This window comes from Bidens hawaiensis, unplaced genomic scaffold (genome assembly GCF_021521415.1).
Source record: "Bidens hawaiensis isolate Kalapana, Puna unplaced genomic scaffold, B.hawaiensis_p1.1 tig00049652_1, whole genome shotgun sequence".
Taxonomy (NCBI): domain Eukaryota; kingdom Viridiplantae; phylum Streptophyta; class Magnoliopsida; order Asterales; family Asteraceae; genus Bidens; species Bidens hawaiensis.
The window spans coordinates 52,886-66,059 of NW_027506116.1; the positions used below are offsets into that span (position 1 = coordinate 52,886).

General features: G+C 35.5%; 1 protein-coding gene across 1 annotated transcript; it reads right to left on the bottom strand.

The window, feature by feature from the left end:
• Positions 1-5,616: 5,616 nt before the first annotated feature.
• LOC143616759 (pyruvate kinase 1, cytosolic-like) lies at positions 5,617-10,927 on the bottom strand. The gene is made up of 15 exons (XM_077089500.1): positions 10,530-10,927; positions 9,389-9,486; positions 9,134-9,289; positions 8,818-8,895; positions 8,531-8,662; positions 7,738-7,818; positions 7,561-7,632; positions 7,377-7,466; positions 7,135-7,279; positions 6,964-7,052; positions 6,798-6,893; positions 6,311-6,378; positions 6,126-6,225; positions 5,981-6,040; positions 5,617-5,881 (listed from the first exon to the last, which is right to left on the bottom strand). Exons 1-15 carry the CDS (start codon positions 10,609-10,611, stop codon positions 5,729-5,731), a joined length of 1,500 nt encoding a protein of 499 aa, XP_076945615.1. The 5' UTR covers positions 10,612-10,927; the 3' UTR covers positions 5,617-5,728.
• Between the last annotated feature and the right edge of the window lie 2,247 nt (positions 10,928-13,174).

A 13,174-nucleotide genomic window follows, 5' to 3' on the forward strand; every position in this document is an offset into this window, starting at 1 on the left:
CGGCGTTAAAGACGTTAGATTAGATTGCCGGTGAAATCGGAGACGACGTTAACTTTGGGGTTAAGGGGAAACGGAGTTTGTTAAGACGTGAGGGTAGAAACGTCACGGCATGTGACGGGGCCGTTAGTTAGTGTCTAAAACATAATCATGCTTTTAATGTGTGGACCCATGGATAGGTTACCAAATAAATGTGCCGACCGGAGTTGAGCACGAGCTTGGCTTGGTTTGGCTTACGAGTGCCTGAGCTCGAGTTCAGCTGGCTCGTGAGTCTTTTAAGCTCAGGTTCGGCATTAGCTCAGCTTGTTTTGTTATATATTTATTAGTTTGTATATGCTTTTTTTATTATATTTATATATTTTGAGAAAAACCTTAGACAAATTAAACTCAGCTTGAGTTCAGTACCAAAGTCTAAAAGAGGTAAACCTTAATAATAGACAACGTCAACAAGCCTAAACGAGCTTCTCATACTTGAGCTCAAAAAGTTCGGCTCGTTGATCCTAGCTCGAGCGGCTCGGCTCGTTTGCACTATTATTAATAACTATTGTCTATCGCCTGACAACATAGATTAGCTTTGTGTAAAGAGTGTTTAGCATTTGGGAATTAGCTTTGCTTGTGAAAAATATCAACATGATTCAACTTCAACTGTTAAAAACATGTCTTGAAGTATTCATAGTAATTGATCCGAAATTCCAAATACTCGTTTAGTTGGATACAAGGCATGGAGGCTAACCGAATAACCAAAAGGGGGTTGTGATGCATCTTGTTGTCTGTTTATCTACCACTTCATTGTAATCGTTTGAATGTTTTTTTATTAATGGAAAAAACAAGATTTTATTTAAAAATAACAAACAAGTTTTGTGTGTATAACGTATCCAAATAATGTGACCTTTAGCTTCATATGTTATTTATTGCAACAATCTTGTGGAGGTGTATTGGGATCAAACCCCGGCCCCACCTGATTTACTTTGGGATACGTAATTTACTTCTTTCATGTTGGTTGTGTAACCAGTCGTTGAAAGACGCCCGGTGATGACGTACACAATAACAATCTTGTGTCTTTGTATTGTCTATCATTTTGAAACATTAATGATTTTATGTCTTTACCGGTTTATGTATGTTTATCGATTTTGGATATTTTGATAATTTGATTTTATTCACAATCAAGTGTGATACCTTAGTCGCCAATCTCCAAGGTGTCGCTAACTTCCTAATCAACGCCAACATTTATATCGGGAGCAGTAGCCATAAAAGGATTATTGATGTAAAAAAAACTTAAAAAAAAAACATAATCCTAGGTTTATCTGAGCTCGGGCTCCATAACTAAACACGTTTTAGTTGAGGCTCGAGCTCAAAAAGGCTCGGCTTGTTTCAAATTTTTTATCAATCCGAGCTCAAGTAGCTCGCGAGCAATTCAGCTCGTTAGAACCCCTACAAATAAGCATTGTTGTTTGCCAACATAAATTAGCTTTGCATAATGAGTGTTTGGGAATCAGGTTTGCTTGTGATAATTAACATGATTCAACTTCACCTCGATAAAAACATGTCGTGAATCATTCATGGTTTGGATCTTAGGATAGTAATGGACTCGAATTCCAAATACACAATGGTTACGAGACATGGAGGCTAACCGAAACACGTTTGGTTTGTATAACGTCTCCAAATAATGTGAACTTTAGCTTCAAATGTTAGTTAATTGCAACAATCTTGTGTGTCCTTTTATCATCTATCGTGTTGAAATATTCATGGTTTTATGACTTGATCGTTTACATATGTTATATCGATTTTGGACATCATCGTGTGTGACTCCTTAGTTCATGATATGTTTTATGTGACAACGTAGAATTTTAGCAATAGAAGTTTGAATTTTTTAACGTACAATGTAAACATATTAGTGATTGTTAATGGTGTAGTCTATACAATAGGTATTTTTATTTAGATTAGTTATGACATTATTTTGTAGAGAAAACACTATAGAATAGTAAATCCTAATTATATAACATTCTGAATTTTTAGTGTATATGTTTTATGCATATTTTGATTTTATATGTATTTTGTTGGCATGATTTCAATCCAATCATTGTTTGAATTGGGACCAAAATGCTGTAAATAGTCAAATTAGGGGTTTTGGATTACTTCATTACTTGTCTAAAGTCAAGTTAAATGCAATAAAATTCATTGATAACTAGTAAATATCACTTTCACCCAAAATTCATTGATAAGAGCAATCGTTCATGTAGATCCCGGTGTATGCGTTTGAGGTGCGTGATCTCCTAAATTCTCATCGAGTTGCTGGATTCCATAGCATGAAACAAAAGGCAATTCAAGTGGTAATACTTACGACATGTTGGTGCATATGGAGAACTAGAAATGAGGTCATCTTCAACAATAAACGAGTCTCAATTGATAGACTAAAGGAGGACATACGAAGATATAGTTTTCATTGGGTAAAATATAGGGGGGAAATAGAAGGGGTTGAATGGGGAACCTGGTGTTCGTTTAGCTTTTGAGTATGTAGTGTAATCTGGAGTCTTGATAATCAGGTGTATATGCACTTTGGTGTGTTGTTTTTTACTAGTATCTTGCTAGTCTAGTTCTTTTTTTGGTTTCTAATAAAAATTGTCCGTTCCAAAAAAAATATAGAACTCGATATACTAACCGGTCTTCAAGGTGTCACAAACTTCCTAGTCAACGTCAACATTCACCAAGCTATCCAATTCGTCCTAGGACATTATTCGCACCCTCAACTATCATAACATGCACTCTATCTTCATTGTTAGAGGAAAAATCCGGTGTTAGATTCTTCATGAATCCTGAGTGTCTTTTCCTTTGGACAACAGAACCTAAACCCGAACCTAATGGAAAAACCCGAAACATTTGGGATAGGTAATACCCATCCTATTGGAGTATGGGTCGAGTTTAGGTCGGGTATGGGATTTGTAACATGTCCGATTACTCGATAAGATAGCCATGTTTACCCGATTATAAACCCGAGTAGCCCGACATATAGTATACCTTAAAAATTATGATATATTTTCGGTGGAAATTATATTTTGTTCTTTTTCTTTTTTTAGTTTTTTGATAGACTTGGATGTATCATATGAAACTTGGAACATTATATATTGTCAAAACTTGTTTATAACAATTATTAGTTGTAACTGATTAGGTATTGACAACGTTTTATGGTAATAAATTTTTGTAATTTGTAATTGATTAATAGTTACTTACCGATATAGTTGACTAGTTATAATTTGTCAAAACATGACATATACCTTACACCCCAACGGGTTTTCTGTAAGGTATACCCAACGAGTATTTTAAATAAACTAACGGGTACACCTAAAACTCACAAGTTTGCCTAATACCTGATGTGTAATTACCCGACAAATACCCGAAGGTTTTAGGATTGGTTTGGGATGAGCTTTACAAACTAGGTACGGATTTGGAATGCCTAAACCGGTCCCAAATCGAGTTTGGGAAAGACAGATATATACTTGATGAAGGAATGGAAGATAATTCCTCTGAGAAGTGGGAATCAAGGGGTCTATGGTTCTAGCACGTTTGCCCTCTTGCAATCTATCCAATAGTATCCAATCCCATACTTCTGCTGTTCTACAAGGATAGACATCCAAAAATGCCTTCAGAAATCCCAAGGACGCCATGCGACATGCTTTTGAAAAGCATGTGTTTCTTTACCTCATAATCTATCCTACCATATACTTGTACATGGACATGCACCCAAAAATACCTCCAAAGTATGCTTACTTAGGCTTAAAAACACTTGTTGTGTGATGCTCTAAACGGTTTAGTTTGTGACTTTGTGTTACAATAAAACTGAAGCAGATCATTTAACAAGTAACATGGTATCCTTAATATAAGTGATTTTTTTTACGGCTAAAACTGAAACCGTATCTTAATCTAAGCAAGTTAAGTGACAGGTTGAAGAGGTAGGTCCCAGCAGAGCCCAGTTGGACCCGCAAGACTCACCTTAAACAGGGACGTCTGCGCAGAGACCAACTGGATCCGCAGGACCAACCATGCTCAGAGACGTAACGTCCTTACGCGCAGTACGCAAGCTGGTCCCGCAGGAAATGCCTCCCAATGGTGAAGGACTCCGCCTGTCCCCGCAGCCTCGGATACAAGCCATTAGGGAAGGCCACCCGCGCAGCATGGCTACACGCACAAGGCACTTAACTCTCCCCAGTGTCACCTGAAGGAATGAGCAAAGGCGGGAGGGGGAAAACTCCCGCCTAAATGAGCCAGTCCGTATGATGGAGGATCTTTTGTGTGATACCTGACGAGGTACAGACAAAAGATCTGACCAAGAATGCGACAGCTCACTGACAGCAGCATGGCAGACAGCACGCCACAGCACTGTGACCAATAGCCGCCGCCTACCCACCAACTCCTGCCATACCACGTGCCTAGCCTGTAGTTGGCAGAAGAGGAAGAGTGCACGACACGCCTGCTCTGTGTCAGCCGCTACCTATCCACCACTCACAGGCAAGGCACGTGCATAGGTTACAGTTGGTAGCGTGTTGGGCCGGCTAAACCCCTTGGAAACCTACCTTCGGCTATAAATACCCCAATGGTATGATCATCTAAAGACATCTTATCTTATCATATATACCTGATATCTGCTCTAGCAATCTCTTAATATACTTTTATATTTAAAGAGCAATCTAGTCTGATTCTCACGCCGGAGGGTGGTCACAAGGAGGAACCCCCCCCCCCCTTCTCAGTGACGAGCTCACGGTGTCTGTTTTGCAGGTTATCAGAAGAACCATCTTCCAAGGGTCTAACCCCTCGTGGGAAACAGCTCTCCAACCCCCAGGTTACCAGTAATCTGCCCGGGGTCTGGTTAGTGTTTCTTCACAGGTAAAGCTAAAACTATATCTTGATATGCTGGATTGTAGGTAAAATTAAAACTGTATCTTAATAAGTGTATATTGAGTTTGTATTCTGTTTTGTATGTTTATAAGTATTAAAATTGAGTTTCATGCAAAACTGTATTTTAATAATGGATGTATCTGATATAATGTGTATACATGAAAACTAATATACTTTAATCACGCCCAGTGGGACTTGTGTCGCCTGATTAGAAGTCAGACGCCTTATCCATTAGGCCATTGGCGCCTCTTGTTTATCTGCTACACTTAAATTTATATAACAAGAGTACATCATTATTATTTCAAAAACTATCAACCTCTTGATCTATTTCAAGCAACAAAATATATGAAGTAAAAATGATTTACAGCATGCTTGTATCAGATACTTTAATCTTCATCAAAAGAAAGCAACAATACAATCGTAACGCCGAAAATAAATCTCATAGTGAACGTGGATGAAAGAGAGACATTAACTTATTAAACTTATATTTTGAATGTCTTTAAATACCATAATCACAATTTAGACGTATTGGTAATCATTAGAGAACTTCAATTTTAAGCTTGTTTTCCACTTGACAAGCTAAATATATGATACACTAAGATCACCTCATGGGCATAATACTTGCTAAACTACAAAACTATGAAATAACAAAACCAGAAACCCCTTTTTATTCCATTCTTTATCAAAAGCTACATTAAGACATGAAGCAAGGGGTATTAAATACTGTATCATAATTTCAGTTTTCTGTAACAAAACTTTGCCCCAAACCAAACTGTGGAATGTATGATATAAACACAAGTTTAAATAATATTGTCAAATGATGCGTGCATGCAAACGGTTTCTAATCTTCAAGCTCGATGATTTTAACAACCGAAGCATCTCCAACCTTTTGGCAAACAACAACCCGATCGTGTGATTTAATCACTCCAGAGGCTTTTCCGTGGTCTAGTGCAACCTTTAGAACTGATTCATTTGTTGCACTTGTAGATTCAGCCTGTAAATACAAGAATCGGGTTACTAATATATAAAGAGATTTTAGTGTTTTGATGATTAAATCTTTTTACTTTTAAATTATATATAAATTCCAACTTACAGGATGTCGAGGGTCGGCAAGCATGGGGAAAAGACCTCTAACAATAAGTGATTGCCTTGCCTAATCGTTCATTTCAAATAATAACAAAAAATTAGTTTTTATAAAATAAAATGTTGTGAGAGAAAAAAAAACGAGATAAGCATACCTCAAATGCACCACTGAAACTCCACCGTAACTGATTAGTCTTTAACCGAGGAATGACAACTGATAGAACAGGCATTGTTGGTCGATACTTTGCAATTAATCTGCATTTATAACAACTTATTTGTAAGCATACGAAAATATATTTTTATTTACTAAAGTGCCACCCATTGATTAAGCATAAAGTACCTTGCAGCCCTTCCAGATGAAGTGAAGCAGATAATAACAGATGCTTTCACTTTAATGGCTGCACGAACCTAAATAACGATTAAATATTCTTATCAGTATTTTGCATTAAACAAAACGAGCTGACCGAGCTCGAACCAAGACAAGCTTAAATGAGCAGAGCCCAGGTTTCATATACAGACCTTGACTTTTATTTTATATATATATATGTATATATGTATATAACTTTTCTAGAGTAAATTAAACTTTTGGTCCTTTACGTTTACACCAAATTGCATGCTGTGTCCTTTTAACTAAGGTAATATTTTAAGCCCTTTTCACTAATGAAAATTAATTTTTCCTATAAAGTCCAGTCATGTGCAATGCACGTGAGACATTTTGGTCATTTTACCATCTTTCATAAAAAAAGTAAAAAATTAAATACTATTATGTATATATAATCACGAGAGCTCGGCTACACCCCTACATACAAGCAAGAAATAAAGGATGCCGGAGACGAAGCAATTGAATCCAAGTGAGTCATTGGTTCTCCAACATATTTGACAGTTTTCTTGAAGTAAAGATCTTGGTTGAAAACCTTTTCTGCCTGTAAAATTAATTTTATTAAACAAGAACATAAATAAGACGCATTAAATTTCCAAATGATGATATGTTACCTCAGCACAAATTTTACCAACAATAGATATTGTTTCAACAGGGTATAATCCACGCAGGGTTTCGGCACCAAGAAGAATTGCATCACTTCCTGTAAAATATTTGATGATTTATTTAACAGGAAATTAATGTGCTGACATGTAAATTTATAGGATTTAAGACAAGATATTAACCATCTAATACAGCATTAGCAACATCAGTTGCTTCTGCACGAGTTGGTCTCAGATTGTCAGTCATGCTATCAACAACACGAGTAACCACTGCGGGTTTTCCAGCCATGTTACACTTGTAAAGAGCAGCTTTTTGAAATAAAAACACCTGCACAATTTATAGCAGTCGGATTAAAGCTTGAACAAACATTAATATATAAAAGAAAAAAATGGCCCAAGAAGATCCCGAAAACGTGAATAAATACCTTTTCTGGTGGAAGATCAATGCCAAGATTTCCACGTGAAAGAATTATACCATCTGCCTCTTGAAGGATCTCGTCAAAGTGAGTTAGACCCTGTAGAACAAATTGAAGATATTAAGAAGTTTAAAGACAAAAAGACTTTTTTTAAAAAACACAAAAAAAACATATAAACGGATAAAATCATTACCTCTACATTTTCAATTTTTGCAAAAATTTGAGTTTGACTAAGATCACCAAGTTTGGAAAGATATTCGCGGGCCTGGAATTGTGTGTCAAAACGATAAAAACAACAATATAGATATAGTGGCAGTACTAGCAAATGTGCAAAATATAAATATGGGCAAATCTGTAAAAGCACACTTACTTCACGAACATCCTGTGCATGGCGCGTGTATGACAATGAAAGAAAGTCGATTTTGTTTGCAACGCCCCAAGAGCTAATGTTCTGAAATAGGGAGATAAAACCGTAAAGCACAACTTTCAAATAATTAATCAAGTAACTTATAAACAATATCATGAAAGGAAAAAAAGATTAATAGTGCTAGCTAGCCACTATTTGGTCACTTTTACTTCATATATAATCATGGAACCGGTCCAAATCATCGAAACACATAATTTTAGGATAATTTGGCAGCAAATCCTGACAATTTGGTTTACTGATAATAGCACACAATAATGTTTAGCAGGTAAAAAGTGTTGCACATTTTTCTTAACATAATTCACCAACCATTACGTTTTATATTCATTACAAGAATGAATGAAAAGGCACTTAACAGTTAAAATCCCTAAGCGAGTTAGAGAGACTATTTAAACCTGATGATGAACCTAAAAGTATTTGATGTGCAAAATATACAATTTCCATCATTTAAGATATTTAATGTGAAAAAAGAAACATTTGCCCACGAGTAATTACCACTTTTTTTGTTTAAACTAAATGTAACCAAGTAGAATATGAATTAGGAGATAATATGTTCAATTATAACAGCTTTCTTATAGTTAAATGGTGGGGCATTATGCTCTTGATATTTGAATTTCAATTTTTTTTGCGCTTATGTAAGAAGCTTCTAAATTCAATTTTCTATTAATAAACCGCCTAGATAACAATATTGAAGCAAAAATCTCCTTAAACTGAAACAAAACCATGTGAACATGCTCACCGCTTTATCTTTTTCGGTGAGTGTAGGCAGATCAATATGAACTTGAGAGGCATGGAGAGTAAACAAAGACCCAGCTAAAGTTGCCGAATTTTTTATCTTGCAATCAACATCACTGCCATCCACTTTATCAACCTGCTCAAATCCAGTTAAAAACAAATCATTTATGCTTTCAAGATTTGGTTTTGCATGTGTGTGCTTAAAATGGGATGTCTCGATGTGAAAAGGCATATGTGTGCTAATTGCTATAGTTTTACAATGAACGGAAAAAAAAGGAAGAAATCGGATACCTCCAGCCAAACAGAGGTGGTTTCACTTCCAGTGAACAAGTATTGACCAACGAAAATGGTGTCACCCTTCTTCACAGCCTGTAAAGATCACATAAACAGTCTCATAAGCGTATAGGAACCGCTACAGTATGTTACCAAAATGCAAAACTTCAAGAAATTTTGTGGGTTTTATTGTAAATTATCACATATTAAATAAAAGCACTAAAATTAACTGAGCTACAAGTTTTCATAGTTTCCTTGTTACATGGATGACATCAATTACTTAAGTTAAAAACAATAAAGATAATAATGATAAATTGGGCAAAACCATTTTCACCTTAGCTAATCCATCAAAGTTGATTGGCAGTACTTGAGAAGAAGCTTCTTGACCTTTATCAGGGGTCAAAATAACATTATCATCCTGTTGAAGAGATATGGCCTTCTCACTCTTATTCACAACCTGCATCTCAGCGCCAACTGTATCGAGCATTACCTGGAAATAAAATGAATTATTTTAAATGAAGATAAAAATTTGTAGTTACATGAAAATGATTAATTGAAATAGGTTATAAGGAAAGAAAAAATAGCGTACAGCACAAAGTTTCTTAGTGCTCTTGACTGCGGTCCTCAGATTATCCAACGTTTCCTGGTGATATGCAGAATCTCCCCATGAAAAATCAAATCTAGCAACTGAATCACATTAGAACACACCAAACGGTTAGTAAATGAATCTCATTATTCCTAACTAATGGAATCAAAGACAACTTAAAAGTGCAAAACTAGATGGGGGTCAAGGGGCACTGGAGATAGAAATTAATGAATAATGATCGTTTATTTCGGCGTTCGAAAATTACAACGCAGCATCGGCTTGCATGCTTGGCATCACTATACGAGTATAACAAATAGGGGTGCAAACAAGCCAAGACGCCCCCGAGCTACTTGAAATTGGATTGATAAAAAGCTTAAAATGAGCCGAGCCTCAATAAAGCCCGTTTAGTAATTGAGCCCGAGCTCGAGCCTTGTGTATTTTTAAGTTGTAAGTTGTAACTCTTTTCGAATTCTAACTATTAACTTTACACTACACAGCTGAGCTCAAGCCGAGCTTTTGCTCGTTTAAGGTGCCGCACACAAGCTCCAGCCGATCATTTAAAGTTATTCTCAAAACATATAAAATAATTAAAAAATGTATACAAGCTGATCCCGAGCCGAACTCGAGCCTCAAATGAAGCCCGTTCAGTAATCGAGCCCAACAGGGCTTAACAATTTAAAAGTCTATTGGAATTCTAACTAATAATTTTACACCGCACAGCCAAGCTTTGCTCATCACACGAGCTCAAGCTGAGTGTAGGCTTGTTTAAGGCTGTTCTCAAAATATATAAAATAATTAAAAATGTTTATAGATTAGGGGAAAGTTAGCGTACAAACTAAAAAACTGTGTTAACCATGCGAATCAAATAGCGTAATTATATATACAAGTAGCGTAATTATGTAACTACAACGTAGTGCAAGTATACTATGTCGTAACTACACTACACTGTAATTACACTATGTTGTATATATAATAATTACACTACTTGATTTGCACGATTAAGACGTTAATTTCATTTGTATTTGATCCAAACCCTATAGATTAATAACTAATCAACAAGCAGAGCTCGAGCTCTCGTAAGTTAAAACGAGCAGATCTCGAGCTTATTTACATAACAAATCACAATTCAATTAAAAAAACTCACCAGACATGCCAGCGTTGAGGCAACCGGAGATAACATCAACTGAACGTGAGCGAGGACCTAGGGTTCCAACTATTTTCATCATCGCATTCTACAAATACAAATTCACAATTAATTAATTAATTCAATATAACCAGATGGTACACATAAACGAGGTGAAGTCACATACGATCAATTCGAAACAGATCTGTTAATTGAAATATAATACTAATACTTACAGGTTTAGAAGGCTCGAGAATTGGTGCCATGCGGATAGGCTCTTCGAGAAGGAGGTGATTTGAATGCATATTGATTGAGTGATTATTATTATTATTATTATTATTATTATTAACAGAAGATTACTACTGAAAGATAGATGTAATTGAACCACAGGAAATGAAATGGGAAGGTAGCGTCAATCGGTTTGGAGGAGAATTGGTTAAAAATAATAATAATTAAAAAAACAAAGAGGAGAATATGGTGGTGACTGAGTCACTGAGTTCCGACTTTTGTCTTCAAACACGTCAAACTTGTGTTTAGAGGTGCACAAATCGGGTTTTCTAAATACCTGGGTTCGGGTATAGAACCGGGTTCGGGTATTACCGGGTACGGGTATGACCGAGTATTGGTAATAGTCGGATTCGGGTTCGGGTATTAATTAGAAAAACCGGTTCCGGGAATTTATTTCGGGTCCGGTTCCGGGTTCGGGTTTTTTGTGCACCTCTACTTGTGTTTGGGTGGGGGTGTTCAAGTGTTTAGCACGCCACGTAGTTTTTGACTTTTCGTCCATGGTTCTGTCCATCCTAAAACAAGTCGGGTATTAGCTGTCTTATCTTATTTTATCTTACTATACTAATAAAATAAATGAAAACATTAAAACTTATATGTCAAACTTACGTTTCTTCTAATTTTTAATCTCGCATTTCATTCATTATAGTTATTTATGGTTGTGGATCAAAACTATTTGCCAATTAGGTTATAACATAGTATGGATTTTATTCATTGTTTCTATACATTAACCAACTACGCAACTTTGGTACCTTTTTTTAAATTTCTTGTAAATCAGCCCTCGACGTTTCCAAAACCATGCTATTTTAGCACTGTTCGTTAACCCCGTTTTTTTTTCCATTAAGTCAGGGATAAAATAGTAATATTTTGTATTTCTCATTTACTTAATCCAATGGTCAAAATAAATGAGCCGAACTAATTTTGTAACAAAAATAAATGAACCGAACCATATTTTTTGTTACAAAATTAAATCTGTTCGTTTAGTTTTGTTAAAAAAATTGGTTCAGATCATTTACTCATGTATAAAAATGGCACTTAGCCGAGCAATGAATAAAATTCACACTATGCTATAACCTAATTGACAAATGGTTTTGATTCATAACCCACGGATAGCTAGAATGAATGACACGTGAGATTATAAATTAGAAGAAATGTAGACTCGACACATAAGATTCAACGTTTTCTTTTATTAGTATAGTAAGATACACATCCGAATTTTGATATATCAGACCTAAAAACCATCAGTTACATGTTTATATATTAAAAATACACGTCCGGTATACCCGATCTAAAAACCATCAAATATCAAGATATTAAGGCAGATTTAAGGCATGCACATATATACATGACTAAAATAAAGGAATTTAAATAAGATTAAGTTGTTTTTCTTATCATGATTTTGAATGGATGATATAGTTTTAATAAAATGGTAACACAAGATGATTTTACTTTATTTGGTATATGAGGCATTTATGACGTTTGGATGTTAAAATTAATGAAAATATCTCATTTAACATATTCATATTCATATTCGTAGTATATTAGAGCACCCAAAACGCTAGCGTTGTTGCTGTTTGTGTGAGGTGACAGACGGATGGACGAGGGGATGGAGGGAGGTAGTGCTCTGGAGCAAAGTCTGTGGGGGAGGACTTGGGGACGGACTCCATGTGAGCACCCCCACTCACATTGACACACATACATGTGTGTGTATAATTTTAATCATTTTTAGTGGGGTCTGTAAAGATTTGGTATTGTGAAAGAAAGTATGGTTTTTGAGAAAAGTTTGTAATATGATGTGAATATTACGGTTCTTCAATGCGAAATGCGAGTGGTATTTTTCTAATTTTTTTGATATATCTTATTACTTATTTTGAATAGTTAATATTATTTATTTGTAAATAACTATGTGACATCCGAAATTTTGCAAACCTAGACGGGTTTATAACTGATTCCAGCCGATTTTGGAGATAGAAGAGCAAGAGATTGAAGGTTTTTGGAGGGTGATTACATTAGAGATCAAGAAGCTTTCATTCAATCAATCAAGGAAGGAGTTTTAAGGGTTTTATCGCTCTACTTTCTCCGTTCTTGTTATTTATCATGATTCTCTTTTGTTTACTTTGTTTGGATTCGTTTTTAATAATGATTCTAGGCTAGACTTCATGTCTACCTAGGTTTGATGAACATGTTTGGCGCTTGATTCTTGCTTTGGACGATTGTTTTGATTATGGTTTTGTTGATTTAATAGTAAACACTTGATTTTGTTTTCATGATGCATATGAATGTTTGTTATCTTGATTGATTGTTAACTATTGCTTCACATAGATCTTTTATCTCTTGATTGTGTTCTTTAGATTTAGGGTTTATGTTTAATCATTACTTGG